General features: G+C 34.6%; 1 protein-coding gene and 1 pseudogene across 1 annotated transcript in view; both read left to right on the forward strand.

Annotated features, from left to right (window-relative positions):
* Positions 1 to 306: 306 nt before the first annotated feature.
* Positions 307 to 23,177, forward strand: part of LOC150098211 (neuroendocrine convertase 1-like) — a 194,223-nt gene continuing 171,352 nt past the window's right edge. Inside the window, exon 1 of the mRNA XM_090406525.1 lies at positions 307 to 514. Within this exon, the coding sequence (XP_090262651.1) occupies positions 350 to 514 (165 nt within the window). The 5' untranslated portion in view covers positions 307 to 349. The remainder of the gene's footprint in view (positions 515 to 23,177) is intronic.
* On the forward strand, positions 22,257 to 22,755 carry LOC150098212 (ubiquitin-conjugating enzyme E2 G1 pseudogene; annotated as a pseudogene).

The following is a 23,177-nucleotide window of genomic DNA, read 5'->3' on the forward strand; positions in this document are numbered from 1 at the left end:
TACAACCATTGGGATGTACTCTTGCCATTATTGCTTCTATCCTGATAGCGGTCGGTGGATTTCTTAAAGTATTTCTGTCATGTGTATGTGTGCGCATGCAGTTCACACACAGATGTAGGTTCTGTCACACAGATGTCAAAATGTTCAGGCAAACACCGGTTGAGTTGATAACAAAGATAACCAGTGCGCAGCACTTAACGTAAACGACTCACGTGCGTTCATCCGCACGTCTCCTACGCCTACGGTCAGCTCTCCCGATAAAAAGTGTAGATGATCATCAGCGACTCTCACACATTCAGCGCGGATCATTCAGATTCTTGAAGCTGTAAAGGTGTTAAAAAAGCTTTGAATGGAGCTAAGAACACTTTTCATAACAATTAGTATTTTTGTAACTTCTGTGGTGGCCCATGACCGCAATGGACAGTTCACAAATCATTGGGTGGTCCGAATGACTGGTGGAATGGAAGCGGCAAATGATTTGGCTCAGAAATTTGGTTACCGTAATCTTGGAGAGGTTAGTTCTATTTATATGTTATCATTACTATAATTACTTAAGAAATGTTGGTAACATTTAGAAAGAGGGGATTACTTACAAACATAATTTCCTTTAGAAAGCATGATGGTGAACGCCTGAATCACATAATTTACACTAGTGTTCATTGTCATGATTTGATTACTTTTGCGGTCCAGTTAGATTTTGAAATTGAACAACTTGAAATTGTACAGATGAACTTCGTTTCCCCCAGTTTGAAATTGTAGTTATAATCATTTTTAAGATAATATATATATTCTATTAATAACCCTGTGTGAAAACGATGTAGTAATCTAACACATATGGTTCATCTAAGCCGTACCTTAATATTTAAAATGCTACTATTAAAACTATATTAAAAATTCGTTAGACTCAGAAGGAAAAATTTTCGACTTAGTAGGAAAAAGATAAAAAAGGGTTTATTTGCAATGGATAAGGACCATAATTATGGAATTAATTACAAGGATTGAATATATTATATTCAATCCTTGTAATTATTTCCATAAGAAATAATAAGTATTTCTGTTGTGTGATTAAAAACAAAAAAAAACTTTATATATGATAAATATTGTCTTTTTTTTTTTTTTTTTTTGAAATCGGATCAAATATTTCTGCTTTTTAAATCAGGGAATTATTACATTAAGAAACTGAAACTTTTGATTCTAATTGTTTTTGATAGCATACAACTAGTTGCATCATTTTACAGAAGTACTTCATGTATTACTAACGACTTGATAGATCCGATCTTTTTTCAGAATACTTCCGATTTTATTTTTCTAAGCATTACATATCAAGATTCAAGTGTTTTTTTTTTGGATATCAGGAAATTTATCAAGTCTTTTTCTTGCAAGATTAATTTAGCTGATCTCATTATTTATGTTATATATATATATATATATATATATATATATATATATATATATATATATATATATATATATATAATGTTGATCTTGATATAATGCTTAGAAAAATAAATTCTAATATATATACAGGGTGTTCGGGATAAATTTGACATATTTATAATTAATTATATTTTTCCGTAAGTTACATGTATTAACACACACTTCTCTTCATTTAAAAGTTTGGACCCTTCTTCATTCATATACAAGATGTCAGAAAGGATGGATAGCTGGAACCCACCTGAATCATGGAAGAGAATAACTTGTATCATGATGATTCGTGCCCGCCATCAAAATAAGGATATTACGACTGCTGCCCAATGCTCCCTGAATACAGTAAAAACAATCAGGCATGAACTAGAGACTTGCAATGGTGACTACGAGGATGTAGCAAGAAGAAAGATCCCTAGCAGACGATCTGATTGCGTTCGTACAGCAGAATTCCTCGCAAATCTGCAGGAACAGGTGTTGAAGAACCCTGGCATTGGAATTCGGGCTTTGTTCGTGGAGTTGCTAACTGTAGTCAAGCCCTGGATAACAAGGGTAGCCAATGGTAGGCCGTATGTATGGCAGCAGGATTCGGCCCCTTGCCACACCTCTGGGAAAAGTCAAAAATGGTTGTCTGAAAATTTCTACGACTTCACCAGTCCAAATGTTTGGCCTCCAAACTCCCCAGACCTTAACCCCATGGATTATTTTGTATGGGGCGCAGTTGAAAAAGACACCAATCGCACTTCCAGTAATACAAAAGCCCAGTTAATGGATAAAATTAAAACAGTTTTTGCGGCCCTTCCCAGGGAGACTGTAGCATCAGCTTGTTCGAGGTTCCGAAGCAGAATTGAAGCTGTGATCGATGCTAATGGTGGTTATTTTGAGTAAATCTTGTTGATAGTATTGTAATTAACTCTGCCTGTAATGTTTTTTTGTCAATTCATTAAATTTAATAGATACAAAGAAGATTTTCTTTTTCCTTACGAAACTGTCAAATTTATCCCGAACACCCTGTATATATATATTAGAAAAATATATATATATATATATATATTATTATTATTATTATTATTATAAAATATATTATAATAAATATAATATAAATTATATTATATAATATAATTTATATTATATTTTATTATATATTATAATATAATATAAATATAAAAAATATAATATAAAAAATATTATTATAAAAATATAAATTAATATTTTTTTTTTCTATACATATATATTATATATATAAATATATTTATGTATATAATATATATACATACATATATATGTATATATATATATAATTTTAATTTTAGGGGATTAGCTCACATTTTTTCTACAGTAAGCAAACCATAGCTGGTTTGCTTACTGTAGAAAAGGAACACATGCGATCACACTCGAATCGGACTATGGAGATTAACCTTTTACCTTTTTTTATTTTTTTTTAAATTCTAAATTCAAGCTTTAAAAATTTCTATGTATGAAAAGGATTTGAGAAATCCCAAGAAGAATTTATCTGATATCCAAACCCATTTACTGTAATATATATAATTAAGTCGGAATATATATAGGGCGGAAGTTGAAGTAGAAAGTTAGTAATTTAAGAGTTATCATCCGCTATTGTTATCATTATGCAAAATGGTTTCCTTTTTTATTTTCATATTTTAATTTGTTAATCACAGATGAATATTAACTAGAAATATTTTCCTTTGTCAAAATAAGAAGCAGGCCAGAAATCAAAAGGATTTAGATGCCTTCTCAAAATGACTAAACAATATTAGATTCGTTTCGTACGTATACACTTACATAACATCTGATCTCTGATTAGGCGAATTTTAATGAAACAGCATTTAAGGTCTTCACTAAAATGTATGTAGTCATCTCAGTCTGGTTAAATCTGGCATTTTTAGCAGGATCAGATAGACAAAGCGATGTAAAAGTTTGTTACCACTGGCAATAAATAAACTTTATACAGCTCTAGCAACAGCTCTAGGTTTAGTTGCGGTGATAATGGAATGACATCACCATAGATGTGTATCATTTTCTTGTATCATTTCCATATTTTTTAGCAATGGAAATGTCACTTTTTTAAGAATTGTATTCTTTTAGAACAGTTTAAAGTGATCAAAAAAGCTTTCAGAGAAATGCAGAAAGGAAAGAAAACTAGTTCCATTTGTAATTACGTACAAGTTCATTATACTAGTTATAGTATAGGAATTTTCATAGCGTTATTAAGAATTCTTCGAATCAGAATCCTGATACATTTTAAAATTTAAAACGATCACATTTGGAAGCCTTCAATATGCATTTTTACATGAAATATATCTGGAACAAATTCCACATTTTAGTGAATTTATTTGCGATAAATAATCTAAATTCATCTGTTAATTTTTTTTAAAGTAAGTTTTGTGGAAACTAAGATGTATTCAGACTACATTAAGCACTTACCAACTCCCTTCCCCCTTCTTTCGCACAGACGTATGGTCTCTGCAGTATGTATATTCTACAAATATTTCCATGGGAAATGCTCATCGGAAATATCAACAATAATTCCTCCGCTCAGTACTAACTCATTGGAACACGTGCAGCTGCTGCACAACATCCCTTCACAGTTCACCTAGAAACAAACAGAACAAGTTTCTTTTCCTCTTCCTTCATCGCTGCAACTGCTGCACTGTGGAACAGTCTCCCACCTGCTATGTTTCCCAAGGAATACAATTTAAAGTCATTCAAATGAAATGTAAACAAATTCCTCCTTTCCCAACCCACCACTCATACACGGTACTAATGTACTATACGTTGACCAACCAACCAACCTCCTGTGTATGGACTCAACATTAAAAAAAAAAAAAAAAAAAAAAGCACACATCAAAATCAAACTTTTAAAAGGATCACATTTTCCAAGTAAGGTCAATGTACGCATAAGTCGAATTTTTAAAATACCTCATTTTTTTGCTTTCATTCGTCCGTGCTGGACAACTGCTATTCAACTGATGTTATGATATCTCAAATATTTTAGAAGAATATATTCAGTTGTTTGCTTGGGGATGATGCAAATCTGGATACAGAGAGAAAAAGAGCTATGAGAAATGTCACTAATGTAATGGTTCTTCAGGAAATAGACTAGCAACACGTGCAGATGAGTAAAGATATTAATTACGGTGTAAAGCGCAGGCCAGAAAGGTAACGAGTGTGGTAAGAAAAGCAAAAAAGGATTACGAAAGAACATTGGCCATGCAGGCTAAAGAGAATCCTAAACAGTTTTTTAGATATGTAGCAAGTAAAAGGAAAAATGTACTTGGCAGAATGATTTTAAAGAATGCCGATGGTAGGGAGGTAACTGAATCAGTTGATATAGTTAAGTTACTGAGTGAGCACTTTGCAAGAATATATCATCCAGGTGGTGACATTGCAGAAACGAATGTACCGGTAGATTATACGGGAATTGTGGTTAACGAAGTGGAGGTGAGTAGTCTATTGCATAACCTCAATGTCAATACATCTGTGGGATTGGATGGTATACCAGCTCGTGTTGTACGAGAAGCAGCTAAAGAATTGTCAGTATCCTTGACCATTTTGTTTAATTTGAGTCTCGTGTCTGGGTTAGTCCCGAGGGGGTGGAAAGAGGGGAAAATAGTTCCACTGCATAAAGGTGTTCCAAGACTGCTGTTGTAAATTACCGACCGATTAGCATATCAGGAATCATTGTCAAGGTTTTAGAGAAATTAGTCAAGAAAAGAATACAGGATTGGATAGATGAAAATGGGATATTGTATGGGGGACAACATGGTTTTGTGAAGGGTAGATCATGCCTCAGTAACTTGCTCACGTTTTATAACACAGTGACGGCTGAACTGGATAGGAGTAATGGATTTACAGTAATACTACTGGACCTTGCCAAGGCTTTTGATAGGATACCACATAGAACCCTAATCAATAAACTGGAGCAGATGGGGATAAATATAGGGTTGGTGAGATGGATAGGAGGGTGGTTGAAGGAGAGATACCAGAGAGTGGTTTATTCAGGTGTGGAGTCTAAAAGACGGCTTGTGACTAGTGGAGTGCCACAGGGCTCTGTTCTTGGACCACTGCTTTTCAATTTGTTCATCAATGATATAGGAAAGGATTTGAGAGGAAGTGTTCACTTGTTTGCTGATGATGCAAAGTTGGGTAGAGCAATTATGAGTGCACAGGATGTCAAAATTTTACAGGATGATTTGGATAGTTTGGAGGACTGGGCTAGGAAAAATGGATGTCAATTTAACGTGGCAAAGTGTAAGGTTATGCAATTTGGGGTGAAAAGAATAGCAGCAGTATATCGCATTGGTGGAACCGTACTCCAGGAGATTGATGAGGCCAGGGATTTGGGAGTGTTGGTGGATAGGGAATTGAAGATTATGGGGCACATTGCAAAAGTGACTAAAACAGCTCACCAAATCACCTGGCTTCTGAAAAATACTTTAACATGCAGAGACAAACAAGTTGTTGTTCCTCTGTATCGAGCCCTGATAAGGCCCCATCTGGACTACTGTGTCCAGTTATGGGCACCAGGGTTTCTTCATGGTGGAGAAGAAGTGGAGAGGATCCAGAGACGAGTGACCAAGATGATAGCAGGTCTGTGGAATGAACCTTATGAGAATAGGTTGAAAATTTGTGGGTTGCAGAAATTGGTCGATAGGCGGGACAGGAGTGATATGATTGAGACATTCAAATTACTGAAGGGTTTCTGTAAGATTAATCCAGAAGATATTTTTGAGAATAGGAATGGTAGTGGGAGGACTAGTGGCCATACATGGAAACTGGGCAAGAGTGTGGTTAACAAGGGTGTTAGATCTAGGTTTTTTACTTGGAGAGTGGTGAATGAGTGGAATAAGCTGCCAGAATCTGTTGTGGGTGCTACGACCGTGAATGAGTTCAAGGCAAGGCATGATAGATACTGTGTGAATGTCGAATAGTTGTTCTTGACATGATGTTAGAGCCCCCCTCGATGAATCTGTCGACTCCTTGGAGTTGCCCGGGAAAAAAAAAAAAAAATAATAATAATAATAATTCGACGTAGCTAAGCGTAAGGCGTTCCACCTCGTAATTCAGAAATGGAAGGCTACATACCGTATTGGTGCAAGAACTTCAGGAACTAAGGAATTATAGAATCTCGGGCTTCTGAAGTGACGGAGAGGATTGCATTAATTATGAAAAGGGTGAGGATGACAATGCATCAGTAGTTTGCCTCTTCTATGTCTTTGATCAGACAACACCTGAACAACTGTATCTATATTTGACTGCTGGATTTTGGAATGATATGCAAATACTACTAATAATTCACTCTCTACAGGAATTCCAGAAAGAAAAGGAATGCCTGTAAAATCTGCATTATTGATATAGATTTAGGGAATATAATTTGTAGCGCCTACTAGATAGTAAGAAAAGTAATTATGTTATGATTCAGATGTGTGTAGGTTATTGTGACAGTTTTTCAGATGGATATCTTGAAGATTTTTCAAACGCTTGAAGCGGTGAGAAGATGTGGCCATTCCTAGAAAAGACATAAAGGTGTGCGGAGCAGGTGTTTTCAGTGGTAAATGCGGTGAACCTTCCGCTGTGTATGTTGATTGCATTGATGATAAAAACAATAACAACAACAATAATAATAATGAAAAATAAAAAAGGAAAAAGATGAAAAAGAAGAAGAAAAAAAGAAAATGCGAAATAAGTTGTGGTTAGTAGTAGTCAATCCCAAATATAAGATGATGCAATTGAATAAATGCATGGTCTGTATAACACAAAGCGAATGATAAACATGATCAATTGGATAGTTGATTTCAATGATTTTAATACTTCAAAAAAAAAAAAAAAAGCTTTGCAAAGCATTAAATGAAACTGTTGAGGGAGCTATTGGACTAAGGAATTCGACTGCTGCTCATTTTCAATGAAAAAAATATTTTAATAAGATGACTTGACCATTGGAATATGATTTACACGAGTTTTATACTCATATTTGTCATCGAAAACAAGAAAAATAATTCCAGAAAGCTCTTAGACTTGAACATTCACGAAATAATCCTTAATCTTTACTGAAGATGTCCTTTCTACTATTTTACTTTAATATATAAGGAATGCCGATCGCATGAAGGTAACTGAATCAGCTGAAATAGTAGAATTACTAAGCGAACACTTTGCAAGAGTATATCATCCAGGCTGTGATATTGCATTAATGAGAGAACGAATGACTGATACAGGAATTGAAGCGAATGAAATGGAGGTGAATAGTATATTACAGAACCTTAATGTAAATACATCTGTGGGATTGGATGGTATACCAGCTCGTGTCTTATGTGAAGCGGCAAAGGAATTGTCAGTTCCCTTGACCATATTGTTTAATTTAAGTCTCAGCTCGGGGTTAGTCCCGAGGGGGTGGAAAGAGGGGAAAATAGTTCCATTGCATAAAGGAGGTTCAAGGCTGTTGATGCAATTTACCGACCGATCAGTATATCAGGAATCGTTGTCAAAGTTTTGGAAATATTAGTCAAAGCAAAATACAGGATTGGATAGATGAAAATGGGATATGATCTACCCTTCACAAAACCATGCTTTATGGGGGACAGCATGGTTTTGTGAAGGGTAGATCATGCCTCAGTAACTTGATAACGTTTTATAATACAGTGACGGCTGAACTGGATAAGGGTAATGAATTTACAGTGATACTGCTAGAATTTGCTAAGACCTTTGACAGGATACCACATGGAATTCTAATCAGTAAACTGCAGCACATGGGGATGGATATAGGGTTGGTGATATGGATTGGAGGGTGATTGATGGAAAGATATCAGAGAGTAGTTTATTCAGGAGTGGAGTCCAAAAGAAGGTCTGTTACTAGTGGTGTGCCACAGAGTTCTGTTCTTGGACCACTGCTATTTAATTTGTTCATTAATGATATAGGAAAGGATCTGAGAGGAATTGTTCATTTATTTTCTGATAATGCAAAGTTGGGTAGAGCAATAGTGAATGCACATGATGTCAAAATTTTGCAGGATGATTTGGATAGATTGGCAGTCTGGGCTAATGAGAATCGATGTCACTTTAATGTATCAAAGTGTAAGGTTATGCATTTTGGGGTGAAAAAATTAGCAGCAGTATATCACATTGGTGGAACTGTACTCCAGGAGGTTGACGACGCCAGAGATTTGGGAGTGTTGGTGGATGGGGAGTTGAAGCTTATCGGGCACATCGCAAAAGTGGCTAAATCAGCTCATGAAATCACTTAGTTGCTGAAAAATACTTTAACAAGCAGAGACAAACAAGTTATTGTTCCTCTGTATCCAGCCTTGATAAGACCCCATCTTGACTACTGTGCCCAGATCTGGGCCCCTGGGTTTCTTCTTGATGGGGAGGAGGTTGAGAGAATCCAGAGCCGAGTGACCAAGATGATAGCTGGTCTATGGAATGAACCTTCCGAGAACAGGTTGAAGATATGTGGGTTGCAGAAATTAGTTGATAGGCGTAAAAGGGGTAATATGATTGAGACATTCAAACTACAGAAGGGTTTTTACAAGATTAATTCAGAGGAAATTTTTCAGAACAGGTCTGGTGATGGAAGAACTAGGGGCCATCCATAGAAACTGAGAAAGAGTGTAGTTAGCAAGGGTGTTAGAAGTAGATTTTTTACTTGGAGAGAGAGATAATATATATATATATATATATATATATATATATATATATACACATCTACCATTAATTCAATTGTTCCAATCTCAAATGCTCAGTTCTAGCTAATGCCTTAATTATGTCTACTTGAAAGTTGCCTTAAGGAAGATTACTCCATAAAATATTAAGTTTTCAATATAGTTGTATATTCTCAGTTTATTGTGTTGGTACATAAGCAAATGCGAAATTCATCTACCACCTAAAAATTGTTATATGCTTAAGGATGGAAAAGCAACACGAATCTTATTAAGTATTTACGCAATAGTGGGAAATGCACCTATACACTGCCAGCTGGAGATGGATTAAAATAATATGGGCCAAGAAAAAAAATTGAAACCTTGACTCGAAACAACAATGCAATCATGTTTATATGTCCATCAATGAATTTTCATGACCTGCAGAATAACTTAATTGTTCCTACGGAGGTTTCTGTGGTTAAGAAGTTCAATATAATTATTCCGGTTTTGTGACCACATGTTTATTAAAGAAAGCTGTTTTTAAAACTAAACAAGTACTAAAACAACACACGACAAGTTTCGTTAGTCGTCAGACAAGAGAACTAAAAGTTTAAAGCACAAACTACTAGAAATTACGAAAATTAGTTCATTGTTGGTCTGACTACTAACAAAACTTATCGGGTATTGTTTTTAGTACTTGTTTAGTTTTAAAAACAGTTTTCTTTAATAAACATGTGGTCACAAAACCGGAATAATTATATTGAACTGAATTGTTATTATCAAAACAGAATATAGTAGTACAATATTCTCTTCTACGCGAATTATTTTTGAATTCGTTGAACACAAAACCCTTGGACTTCTGAGAGATGCACCAATAATAGTTCAGCCAAATAGAAACCACAAGACAGGGAAAAATAATAACTTTCTTTCTAGACAGGAAATTTTTTTAAAAAAATTACAAGAGTTGCATTTACTGGTAATAACATCACAGTGCATGCTGCGTTCAACTAATGGAAAGTAGAGATTTCTCTTTAAACGGACTAAAATGCAAAGGCTCGAACTGTGGGTGGTTTGCAGTGGGATTGTGGTTTTCAAAAAAATTCGTATAAAGTAAAATCAACAGAAAAAATAGTGTGCTGTGTTTTCGTACATTTTCAGTGCCCGAATAGAATGCTAAAAGACCTATCCACATGAGTCACGTAAACATTTTGCTTTTAAAATAAATCCACGTGTTCGCGTGTTTACAGACTATAAATTCCTTAAGATGCAGTTGGTCTGGACTCTATTATTCTGATATTTTAAAAGAGGTCGCAATTGGTACAGATATTTTTGAAGAATGCCTGTACCTTCTTCAAAAGTGACACGAAATAAAATATTTCGTGTCACTTTTAGTCTCTCCATACCTGCTATAAAACGTATGCATCTCCAGAAGTGATGAAGATGGTAGCTGAAAGTCAAGTCGATTTGAAAAAAAAAAAAAAAAAGTAAAATATATAAAATAAAAAATAAGGCAAAAAAGAGAGCCGCCTATTCCTTTGGGGGGAAAACATTAAAATTTTAATAATTAAAACATTAATTAATCTAAAAATATAATAGCTGCCAAAACAAAAAGCCAAATTTGTATTTGAGATAATTAACTCTTTTTGTGCATGACTAAATACTTTTTATTATCATCTTAGGGAACTGCTCTCTTTTCATTAACTTACTATACTCGAATTTTATCAGAGGCATGACGAAATGAGGGTTCATGATTAGTGCATGTAAACGTGGTGACCGAAGGTTTTAAATGCCCCACCTCAAAATAAAGTGATTTGCAAAAACATAAACGTATATGCAAAGTATTTATAACTTTATATACAGATTATTGATATGAACTGAAATTCTTTGGCGGTTCATATGAAGACTGCGAAGCATCAAATTGAGGACTCCTGCGTTATATATATTCAGCAGACCAGATTTGCTACTAGATTGCTACTAGAAAATCTATCACGCAGGTGAATTATCTATCATTTAAAAACATTTTTAAACATCCGTGTCAGAGTGGAATTAAAACCCATAGCATACAGGTTACATTTTGAGTTTATTCCTCCACTTCAATAAATCATTTCAGAAAATTTTAGATGAAGAACTAACTTGCATCGATAAAGCTATGTAAGTATATAAACAAATTCAGAGATTAGCTGCCTATCGTTCCACGACTCACTTCTCCCAAAACCGAAGGAGTGGTTTTGAAGAGTATACGTCATTTCATTTCAGATGATCGAGTCAAGACGGTCGTGAAATATGCTGTTCGGTCAAGAAGACATTTATTTCTATCGTGATCCGCATATCTCAGTATTAATAATCTATCTATGAGGTCTGTAGAGACACTAAAGCTTTTGTTAAAACGAACAACATTAAAACCGAGGATTTCAGAGTCGAGAAAGGTGTAATGCAGGGATACCCTCTCTCACCTCAGCTCTTTATCATCTTCCTAGAAGAAGTCTTTAAAACCATAGTTGATGAACCAGGTGTAAAAATCAATGGTATGGTACCAACATTAATCATGTGATTAATGTTGGTACCATTGATAGAATTAAATACGCGGATGATATCATTATTTTAGCAGATTCTAAACCACAGCTAGAAAAAACTATTAATATTTTAAATGACTCTTGTAAAACTTATGGTATCAAAATAAATCTTCATAAAACAAAAATAATGAAAGTACATAGAGAAGAAGAAAATGTTTATATAAATCTCGAAAATCACCTGCTGGCACAAGTTAATAAATATGTTTATCTTGGCAGTCTTATATCTAGTACCCTCAACAATATGGAAACAGTAAAACACAGGCTAAACTTAGGTTGGACCAACATGAATAAACTAAACAAAATATGGAAAAATAAAAAAATCCCAACAAGTCTAAAATTAAAATTATATAAAACAATTATTATCCCAACGGCTACTTATGCTTCAGAAGCCTGGCGATTAACTCAACAACCAATCAAGAAACTTCAAGCATTTGAAATGAAATGCCTCAGAAAAATTATAACACCCACTGGATGCAACACAAGACTAATAATCAAGTAAGAATAGATTGAAACTTCCCAGATAATATAATAGATACAGTCATTAAGCATCAACTGAGATAGTGTGATCATATTCAGAGAATGGCCCCTCATAGACTCCCATATTTATCTCTGAATGAAGAAAAAGACCTAGAGGCAGACCAAGAAATACTTGGAAAAAGTTGCTGAAAGAACATTCCCCATCTACCCAGCTATAGAGTCAAGATTGAGATGGCTAAATATCGCGATAAGTGGAGAACACACACACACACACACACACACACACACACACACACACACACACACACACACACACACACACACACACACACACACACACACACACACACACACACACACACACACACACACACACACACACACACACACACACACACACACACACACAAAAAAAAAATTTCCCATTGCCACACCTTTGCAACGCATCGAAACTAGGCGTGGTAAAATGTTCTATCTTCTTGACTGGTCTTCTTACCAAATGATGGTTTTACAACCTGTTTAATCGTATCAGTATCATTCTGTTAAAAATTTGTAACCTTAAGCTTCAACAAGTGATAAGCAGAGTCCTCGATATTTTCTGCCCTAACCGGCTCTATTTAGATATTGCCTATACATATTTTACTTCCGGTTGTTCTTTGCAGGCAGAACTATGGTTTACAGAAACTTCCATTTTTGAAATGGAAGTTTCTGTGTGTCTACCACTGCCATTAACAATGCCTGCTTGGTTAATCAAGTGATTCGAGTATTTCCTCTCCAAGCAACTGGCTATGAGTTCGAATCTCGCCGTGGACACAAATACTATAGGAGTGTCTTTAGATGGTGAATGAATTTCATTGTCCAGTATGAAGTCTGAAGTGGCTTGGAAGAGTTTGACGTGTGATCTCTAGAACAAGATTCTCTAGAGCTTGATTATCTAACTCTTGCTTGTATAAATGCACTATAGCCTAAAAGTCTTTCGTGAATAGGATTTACATAAAATTTTTATTTTATTTTTATTTTATTTTTTAGCTTCATTATTCCGCTTCAGAGGGAAATTCATTATAGTTCGATTCTATTTAGTAAATAGAACTTTTCTAGACTTTTTTTTAAGTCGAATTCAGAGTTAATCAATTTTTTTCTCTCTCTAGAGATACCCCTGTTTTTAATGCCTGTATTCAAACAAATCGACCTTAGGACTCATACATGAATACATATAAATACTAATTAGGGTTAGAAAATATCGCCTTTTTCTTAACCGGCCACAATGCCTATCGGTTCCACAAAGTTAGGGCTAAAAGGATCGACTTCTCTCTGTTGAAATGGGAGAAAGGGACCGAGGTACTTGGAGAGTTTATTTTATTAAAGATATATACAACTTTTTAAACATCTTCGTCATCTATTATAATAACTTCGTTATTTGTAAATGAAAAGGTATACGATATATTTTTGAGCTTCGGCAATTCTGTGGTTATGTTGAATCCTTGAGAGTTCCGGTATAAAATCACATCATTTTAAGAAAGAAAAAAAAATTTAAAGTTTTCATTTCTCTAATAGTATATTAACACTTCTTCGGCAGAGTTTGTTAGAGCTCAGTTAAACAACAGGAAACATTTATTGTACTTAAGCTGGAATGGATCAGTCTGATAACGTTTTATCTTTTAATTACGTAGTCTTTACACCGGAGCGTTCAAGGTATACATTTTTGTTCACTGATTATATTGATATAGATATAATGTCTACACTTATTATTGAAAAAAAAAAAAAAATGCGAAAATAAATTTTAACTCGCTAAAATTTATCTACACTTATTATTAAAGAAAAAAAAAGCGAAAATAAATTTTAACTCGCCTTTGTATTATGAAATCTTTTTTTAAAAAATAATTTTTTTTTCTGAAAGCGAAAGCTATTTGAGTATTCGTCTGAATATAATACTTAAAAATTAAGTGCGCGACTAAACAATCAGTGAGATGAATAGAAAAAGTATTTGTTGAAAATATCTAGATTATATTCTCATATATCAAGATTCACTTTCAAAAGCTTTCTTCTGCTTAGAATTATCATGATAAAGAAGTCGAGATGGAAATAAAAAATAAAAAAATAAATAAGTAAATCGCCTGCCACAAACAGCCATTCGAGGTCGATTAGGTGTTAAGGCTGCAGGCCAGAATGATATAAAAATCCCTGGTGACAATACCAGGTGTCATAGAGATTTACTAGAAAAAAAAAATAAACAAGAAACGAAAGAACGAAATACTGAACATCTGGTTCACCTGATAAAAAATAATTGAACGTGCACTTCGCAGAGTCGTATACGACTCTATGACGTGCAGAATGAACACACTTCAAATGAATGCATATTCTCATCCGATTATATAAACAAAAATGACTATACTGATCTTTACACTACATAATGCACATCTTTCCAGAAAATATCACTTTTACGGTTGTTTTGCATTTTTTTTTTCTTCTGGCTTACGAATTTGATTCTCTATAAAAACAAATAAATAAAAATAAATAAGAAAAAACGTGATTCTAACTCTATAAAATGATACAGAAATAGCAAATTAGTATTGTTTATTTTAGCTAGTAAAGAATTTGTATCTTAGTAAATGGTCAATATTTAAATTCCAAAATACTAACAATAAATAAATTATGGAATTAAAAAAAAGAAACATAGGAGATGGCGCTATACACAGTATGACGTGATGCTATGCTGTAATTTCTTTTTAATTTATATAAGTTGTATTTGTCACGGATATCCACTATTTTGAGTTGTTTCATAAATATTCGTTGGTGGGACGTGCCTGAAGAAGCATTTTGATCACATTCTGAAATTTTGGGTGAGTATTCATTATCAAATCTCTAGTTCAGCAGAAAGCAGTCTGCTAAGCCTATTTTTATCACCCTCGCGTAGTTTCTAGTAGAAAGTATATTTTGTATACATTAATAGATATTAGAATAAGGATTAGTTGAAACTCTGGTACTAAACACACGTACTATGTGTTTGTTTTGAATTAAAATAGTGCTTATAAATTTTAGATAATTAATAGTGTTAATTCCCTGAAATTACTAATGTTAATTAAAGGTGGCATAAGAACTAAAGGTAACCTACGGTTTTTGTATACTAATACAAGAAGCATTCGAAATAAGAGGGAAGAGTTTTTTTGGTATTAGTCAGTGCGATCTCGCCAAAAGTTATTATTATTATTATTATTATTATTATTCCTGATACCTCCAAGGAGTCCGAAGACTCATCGCGGGAGGACATCTTCAACTGTCTCTACACCTTACCTCTACTACGAATCAACGCCATCTACCGCCCACCTCCAACACCACCACAACTAGTAATTTTTGTCTGTAAATTGCGTGTGTTCTGAAGGGCCGATTTGAATGTATGCGGGATGAAAAACCCGAGTTTCCGGGAGAAAAAACCCTGCTACCTCCGTATGAGATCGGCTAACTCACCATCGATTGAAATCGACCAGATAAAGATTCCTCCCATCGCGACGAGAATCGAACTTAGGCCTATTCCAATCGAAGGGCGCAATGTACCGTCGTTCTTCCAATTGCGCTACGGAGGCGTATAGGCATTAATGAAACTTGACTGGCAGCAGAAGATGTGGTTACCGGAATTGAATGTGATGAGAGTATTTTCAGAGCGGATGGATATGATAGAACAGGGGGAGGAGTACTGCTGAAGAACTCTGCGGGGTTAAAAAAAAAAAAGATAGTAAGAAGACAGACATGTAAATGGTAGTTCATTTGAGGCAATCTGGTGTGAAACAGTGGCCAACGGAACAAAATATACAGTTGGCTGCTACTATAGGCCAGGGGATGGAGGTACGAAGGGTGATGTGGAAGAGATGCATGAGCAAATTAACGCAATGAGTGCAGGTCGAGTAATTATTATGGGGATTTTAAATACGGAGATATTGAGTGGAAAGAGGAAAGATCACATGGCAGAAGGAAATGGAATTCATATACCTTCTAAGAGATAAATATTTGAAACAGCATATCAATGAAGGGACTCGTGGTGTGAGGGTGTTGGATCCGTTCATAGATTCAGATCTGTTCATAAATAAGGTATCCACGTTACCTCCGCTTGGTGAGAGTGATCATGCGGTATTGGCTTGGAAGGATGCAAAATTTGTGAATTTTTTTTCTTAAGAGATATATATATACGGAGCTACAGGTAGGTGATAATAACAAGCTTTAGAGGCATCTTACAACCGTCTCATGGCATAAGAAATTGCAGGGGAAAGATGTTAGAAGTGCAGCGATAGTCAACGGGTCAAGGAAGCAATATCGGAATATATTCCCACAGTTAGGAAGATAAATACGGTAGGATTAGATGGATGAATAGTAGTATTAGGCGTTATATTCAAAAAAAAAAAAAAAAATTATGGAGGATTTACAAGGAGAAAGGCGATCAGCAAACTCCCGAGCAGCAAAAAGTCAGGCCAGCAAGGTTACCAGCATAGTAAGGAAGGCTAAACCAGATTATGAGAAGACCTTATCCAAGCAGGGAAAAGAAAATTCCTAAGAATTCTTTTTCTACGTGGCAAGTAAAAGGCTATTGGAAGAGTAACTTTAGTGGGTGCTGATGATAGCGAGGTGACTGAGTCAGATGTCATAGTAGAGTTGCAAGACACAGACATATCCGAATGAGGATATATCTGTGTCTTATGTAGCAATAACTGATATAAAAATTGAGGTTAATGAATCAGAGGTACTTAGGCAAAATTTACATTTTTGCAAAATTTAAATGCAAATACTGCTGAGTTTAGATGGGCTATCTGCTCGGGTATTTACGTGCATGTGCAAAGGAATTGTCAATATCTCTTACTTGGCTGTTTAACTTAAATTTGAGCTCTGGTAAGCTTATGGAGTGGAAGAAGGATAAAACAATTCCTTTACATAAAGGAGACTTTAAGACGGTATAAAATTATACACCAATCACCATCTCGGGAGTGGTGGTAAAAGTACTGGAACAGTTGGTCAAAGACAGAATTTATGATTGGTGGATGAGAATATGATACTCCATGGGAGGCAGCATGATGTTTTTTAAAGGTCGGTCTTGTCTTAATAATGTATTAACTTTTTATAATAGAGTGGCAGCTGAGTTGGACAAGGGGAATGATTATACAGTTATACTGCTGGATTTTGCTAAGGCGTTTGATAGGATTACTCGATGGAATAATGTTACTCAAATTGAAACAAATAGGGATGGATATTAAACAGGTGATATGGATATGAGGATGTGGATACGAGAGTGGCTCATGGACAGATACCAACAAGTAGTGTATGGAGGCGCTCTAATACCTCCCATATCATGTTCTGTTATATGTTAAAATTTTGCATTTAGAGTTTAGACTCTAAATGTAAATTAAGGTTAGACTGACAGTTTCATAATAGCACAAATATTTCGTATTATAAGCAGAATAATCCCGAAAACTAAGATTTTCTCTTATTCCGTAATATCCTTCAAATAATTAAACCTTAATTAACAGTACTTCTGATTTTTGGTATTATTAAAGGAATAATAATAATAATAATTTTTTTTATTGATTTCTAAAATATTTACACAATTACAATAATCGTGTTTAGTGACATTCCAGCTTGTAATTTTTACAAAATTCAGCACTAAGTGCTGCATATGTGATTAATTTTTTACATAGCATTTTAATTAAAATTTTGATAATAATACTTTTTTGCATCTATATTTACAACACATTTTCTTCTAATATTAACAATGAAGATTACACGGAATTTTTGAATAATAGATGATAATAATAATAATATGATAATGTCTCAGATAAATTACATACATATGATTATTACAGACATTTTTTGCATGTTTACACATTATGTATAAAATAACAATTTTTCTATTTTTATCGTACAGAGTGTTTGCATATTTACAATTAATGCATATTATACTTGATGCTCTGTACATTAGCAGTTTAAAGCACATTATTTCTTTTCAATAGTTTTTTTCTTTGGATACAAATTCATATACTATATATATATATGTATATATGTATCTTCATTATTATTATACACCGTACTGACTGTTTTGTTACATAATTTGCAGTCTTTGATTGTGAAGATTACGTGTGGATGAATGATGCGGATTAATCCCACCTACTTCGAAGCTTAGGTTAATTTTCATGAAGAGAGTGGGATTAGCCTTCACTATTTATGCTGTTGTTACTGTTTATGGATAGGATGTAGGCATTGGATGCTGGTGATTTGTGATGTGTATATTAGTGTTAATGGTATATTAACTTTGTTGGTATATTTTCCAGAGTTCGTGTTTTAATGTTCTGTAGTTCTCTATGTGTTTTAAATTTCTTGGTAGGTTGTTGAGTAGCATGGGTATCTGATGTGATCTCATCAAAGAACCATATGAATTGTTGAAGGGTGTAGGGATGTAGAGAGCTGTTGTGGGTCGTGTTATACGATGTGTTTCTGTTGTTTCGATAGGTGATGTTGAAGTAATTCCTTAGTAATGTTATCTAGTGTTTCATATTTTTAATGCTCAGGATTCTGTGTATCGCCATGTGTTGGTCGGATATTGGCGTTGCGTATAAGGTGTCCGAATCACCGTTGACACAATTTTCCTATGTAATATTTATAATTTTAATAATAAAATAATTTTAATAAATAATAATAATAATAATAATAATAATTTTATTTTTTTTATTGCTAAAATATTTATACATACAATAAACATCTTGTGTGACATTGCACCTTATAATTTTACAGAGTTCAGCACTAAGTGCTGCAATTCCTACATTGGATTTCAATTAAATTTTTCAATAATACTTTTTTGCCTTTATATTATGTATTTACAACACATGTTCTTCTACTATTAACAATGAAGATTATACAGAATTTTTTTTATAATTTTTTATTTTATTTTATTTTTTAAAGTTTGAGAAAGAGTGATTATACATACAAATTTCTGCATTTGCTTATAAGGATTACTTGTAGATGAGTGAGGCAAGTTAATCCCACTTACTTCGAAGCTTGGGTTAGCTTCTATGAAGAGAGTGGGATTTAGCCTTCACTATTTGTGTTGTTGCTACTGTTTATGTATGGGATGTAGGCATTGGATGCTGGTGATTTGTGATGTGTATATTAGTGTTAATGGTTTCTTAACTTTGTTGGTATATTTTCCAGAGTTCGTTTTTTAATGTTCTGTAGTTATCTACGTGTTTTAACTTTCTTGGTAGGTTGTTGAATTGCGTGGGTATCTGATGTGATCTCACAAAAGAACCGTATGAGTTGTTAAAGGGTGTGGGGATGTAGAGAGTTGTTGTAGGTCGTGTTATACGATATGTGTCTCTGTTGTTTCGATAGGTGATGTTGAAGTAATTCCTTGTTAATATCATGTAGTGTTTCAGGTTTTTAATGCTCAGAATTCTGTGTATCGCCATGTGCTTGTCGGATATTGGTTATTGCATGTAAGGTGTCCAGATCACTGTTGACACGAGTTTCCTATGTAGTGTTTCTAATTTTGTTAGGTGGCTGTTTGATGTATTTGAATCGACTGTTATTCCGTATCTGAGTAGGGATCCGAAGATACCGTGATATAGGAGTTTTTTTTTTTTATGTTGGGTGGGATAATGTGTTTAACTTGGAAGAGTTTGGCTGCGATGATCCGGAGTTTGGTGTGTAGGTATTCTATATGTTTTGTCCATTTAAGGTGGGAATCTATATAGAGACCGAGGAATTTTACGTCTGTTACACGTTCGATTTCGGAACATTGGCAGGTATTTTTGTTGTTAATGCAGCGGTGTGTGACAATGTATCGATAGTGATGCGGGACGTATGATTCTTGGGTTGTGTATTATCAACATCTGTGTTTTGGTGCCGTTGATTAGCATTGCGTTTTGGTGGAAGTATGTTCTGATTTCGTTTAGGTTTTGGTGTGCTTTGCAGAGAGCTGTGTTAATGTCTGTGTGGATTGCTAGTAGTGCAGTGTCATCTGCGTATTGAAATATTTGACTTCTTATGGATATGTTATGAACATCGTTAATGTATATGTTGAATAAAGTGGGTGATAATATGGCACCTTGAGGTACACCGTGTTTTACTTGTATACTCCGACTGTGACATATACCTATTTTTGTTACTTGTGTTCTGTTTGAGAGGTAGTTCTTGAACCATGTATGCAATGTTCCTCTTATACCTGTTGAGTATAGTTTGGTGAGTAGTATGTCATGTTCAAGTGTGTCAAATGCTTTGGTTAGGTCCAGCAGTATAAGGACAGCATACTTGTTTTTGTTGAGAGCTTTGTTTATTATGTCGGCGATGTCTTCTAATAAAGTAATGGTGCTTTTTGTTTTCTGAAAGCCGTATTGGTTTTGTGAGATGATGTTGTACTTCTGTAAATAGTTCTGTAGTCTGGTGTGTGTTATTTTTTCTAAAATTTTTGAGATGACTGGTAATGTAGTTATTGGTCTGTAGTTCTGAGTATCGTTTCTTTTGCCGTGTTTGTATATTGGCGTAATTACTGCAGTTTTTAGTTGTTGTGGAATAATGCCTGTGTCGAATATTATGTTCACGTTTATATTATATAAAAAAATTATATAATTTTTTAATAATAATAATGTTTTATTACATTATTTTTCTTGTTACATAGTAATATTATATTAATGATATTATCACATAATAATAATAACAATAATAATTTTCTTTGTTTCTTTTCTTTGGGAGGCATTTGTGATTTCTTCCTCGAAGCTTTGCAGAGCTTATCTGAGGAAGATAATAAGTGGCGGTGATTATGTTTCTATACCGGTCGCAATCCAGGTGTTGATTTTACTGTTTCTTGGTACATGTTTGGAAGACTTTAACTGCTATTTTGCAGCTTAACTTTTTTATGCAAGTAGGGTTGGATTTGAACTTGTCCTTGGAGTGGTGTTTTTTTGAGTGGGGTTTGTCATAGGTTTTGTGTGTGTGTGTGTGTGTGTGTGTGTGTGTGTGTGAGGGAGAGATAGAGAGCAACAGGAATTTCTCTAATTTTCACTCTCGCTATAATATTTATATAGTGCCTATTTCAGCTCCGTATGTCTCTAGGTTTCTGTCGTCGAACGGCAGTTTATTTATCATGTCAAGTATGTAAAGTTTCGGGTGGCTTTGCCGTGGTGATTGTTGTACTTATATGTTATGTGGTCTTGTTATTTGATATGTTGTTCTGGTTACTCTATAGCAGTGGTCGCCAAAGTGGTCGATATAACATTGTTAGTGGTAGATTCGTGCTCAGGGGTAGATTGGGGTCGATAGAAAAACATAAGACATCATTGTATGGGTAATATTTAATTCGATTAACTTGGATTACCTCCATTCTGAATGACAACGCAATTAAGAGTGACTCGTGGGAACAGTGACATGAATAGGACCTATAAGATGGAGCAAGGTCATGAAAATAGTTACAGAAGCCAATAAAGTAGGCCAAAACGACGTATTTACCAATAAACGGATGTGTGGTTCCCGTCCGGCCGGCGCGGTGGGAGCGAGATTGCAACACGCGCGCAGGTGCTTATTTACTTATACCTACACGTATTCGATCCCAGTCTCATTTTTGTGCATCGACATACAAGTGAGCGTTAATATTCTAAAATTCATCAACATACATATTACATAATATTAAAATTACATAATAGTAAAATAGAAGGGGTCGATAAAAAGTCCAGAAACTCTTGAAGGGGTCAATGGTCAAAAATGTTTGGCAATCCCTGCTCTATAGATTGGACTGTAGTAATGTTTTAACATGACTGTGTAGTGGCATAAGTGTTTCACCTTAAATATTTTGTGTTTTTTCCGTGCTGCCTGCATACGTGTGGGTTGTTCTCAGAATATCAGTTTTACCATTTTGTTTTGCAACCATTGCAACCTGTTAAGTCTGTAGTCTGTGCAGAATGCATATGATGTGATTGCGTATCTTAAAATGTTTTCACATAATGCTTTATAGATTAGTATTTTTATGTGTGTCGGGGTAATGTCTTTTAATCGGTATAGTTTGCTTTCTATTATCCTAAGCTTGGTGTGTAGGTAGTTTATATGGCTATTCCAACTTTATTTATTGTTAATTATAGCATACTATAGCAAGTCAGCGTGAATGGCAGGGCAACAGTCTGCCCTTTTGCTTCGAAAACAGTTAAATGAACTGAAGAAGAATCCAGTAGAGGGATTTTCTGTTGGGCTCATGGATGGTGATGACATCTACAAATGGGAAGTTCTTATTATTAGACCTCCAGGTACCTTGTGTGAAGGGGTTTCTTTAAAGTTCATATTTTCCAAAAGAATATCCTTTTCGGCCACCAAAGATGAAATTTGTTACAGAAATCTGGCATCCAAACATTGATAAAAGTGGGATGTCTGTATATCAATCTTACATGAACCAAGTGATGATAAGTTTGGTTATGAGAAGGCATCAGAACGTTGGTTACCTGTTCATACTATGGAGACAATACTGAATTCAGTTATTTCTATGCTTACAGATCCTAATGGATGGGTCTCCAGCCAATGTAGATGCAGCGAAAGAATGAAGAGCAAATTACACCGAGTTCAAGAGGAAAGTAGCATGGTTTGCCAGAAAAAGTCAAGAAGATCTTTAGGAATAATATAATTAGGTTGTAAATTTGGTTCAGCAAGGGATGTGCCAGTGTCAAGTGATTGGAGCAAGGTTCATAATTTTCCTACCAAATACCTGTTCAGTGACTGGCCAGCAACATTCACAGATGTTCTCTAATTCCGGCTGATGTCCTCAATTGTCTTTATTTCAGTAATTTAACCTACCTATGAAGTTAAATACCTCAGGTATTTGTTCTTTTGTTTTTTTAAATATTTTATTTAAGTGGATTTATACTGGGCTAACAAAATGTTACCCCTTTCCCTGTTTGTTGTCATTTCTTGTTAATACTTCCTTGGTAACTTTTTGCTGGCACAGAATCTGAACTTTTCAGTGCAAGTGGGATTCTATCCATGTTCACATTATGGAGTGATTGAGACGTTCATGCTTACCGTTTTGGCAAAGTGC

The sequence above is a fragment of the Typopeltis vanoorti genome, chromosome 16 (genome assembly GCF_054136105.1).
Source record: "Typopeltis vanoorti isolate ZY-2024b chromosome 16, IOZ_Tvanoo_1.0, whole genome shotgun sequence".
NCBI lineage: Eukaryota > Metazoa > Arthropoda > Arachnida > Uropygi > Thelyphonidae > Typopeltis > Typopeltis vanoorti.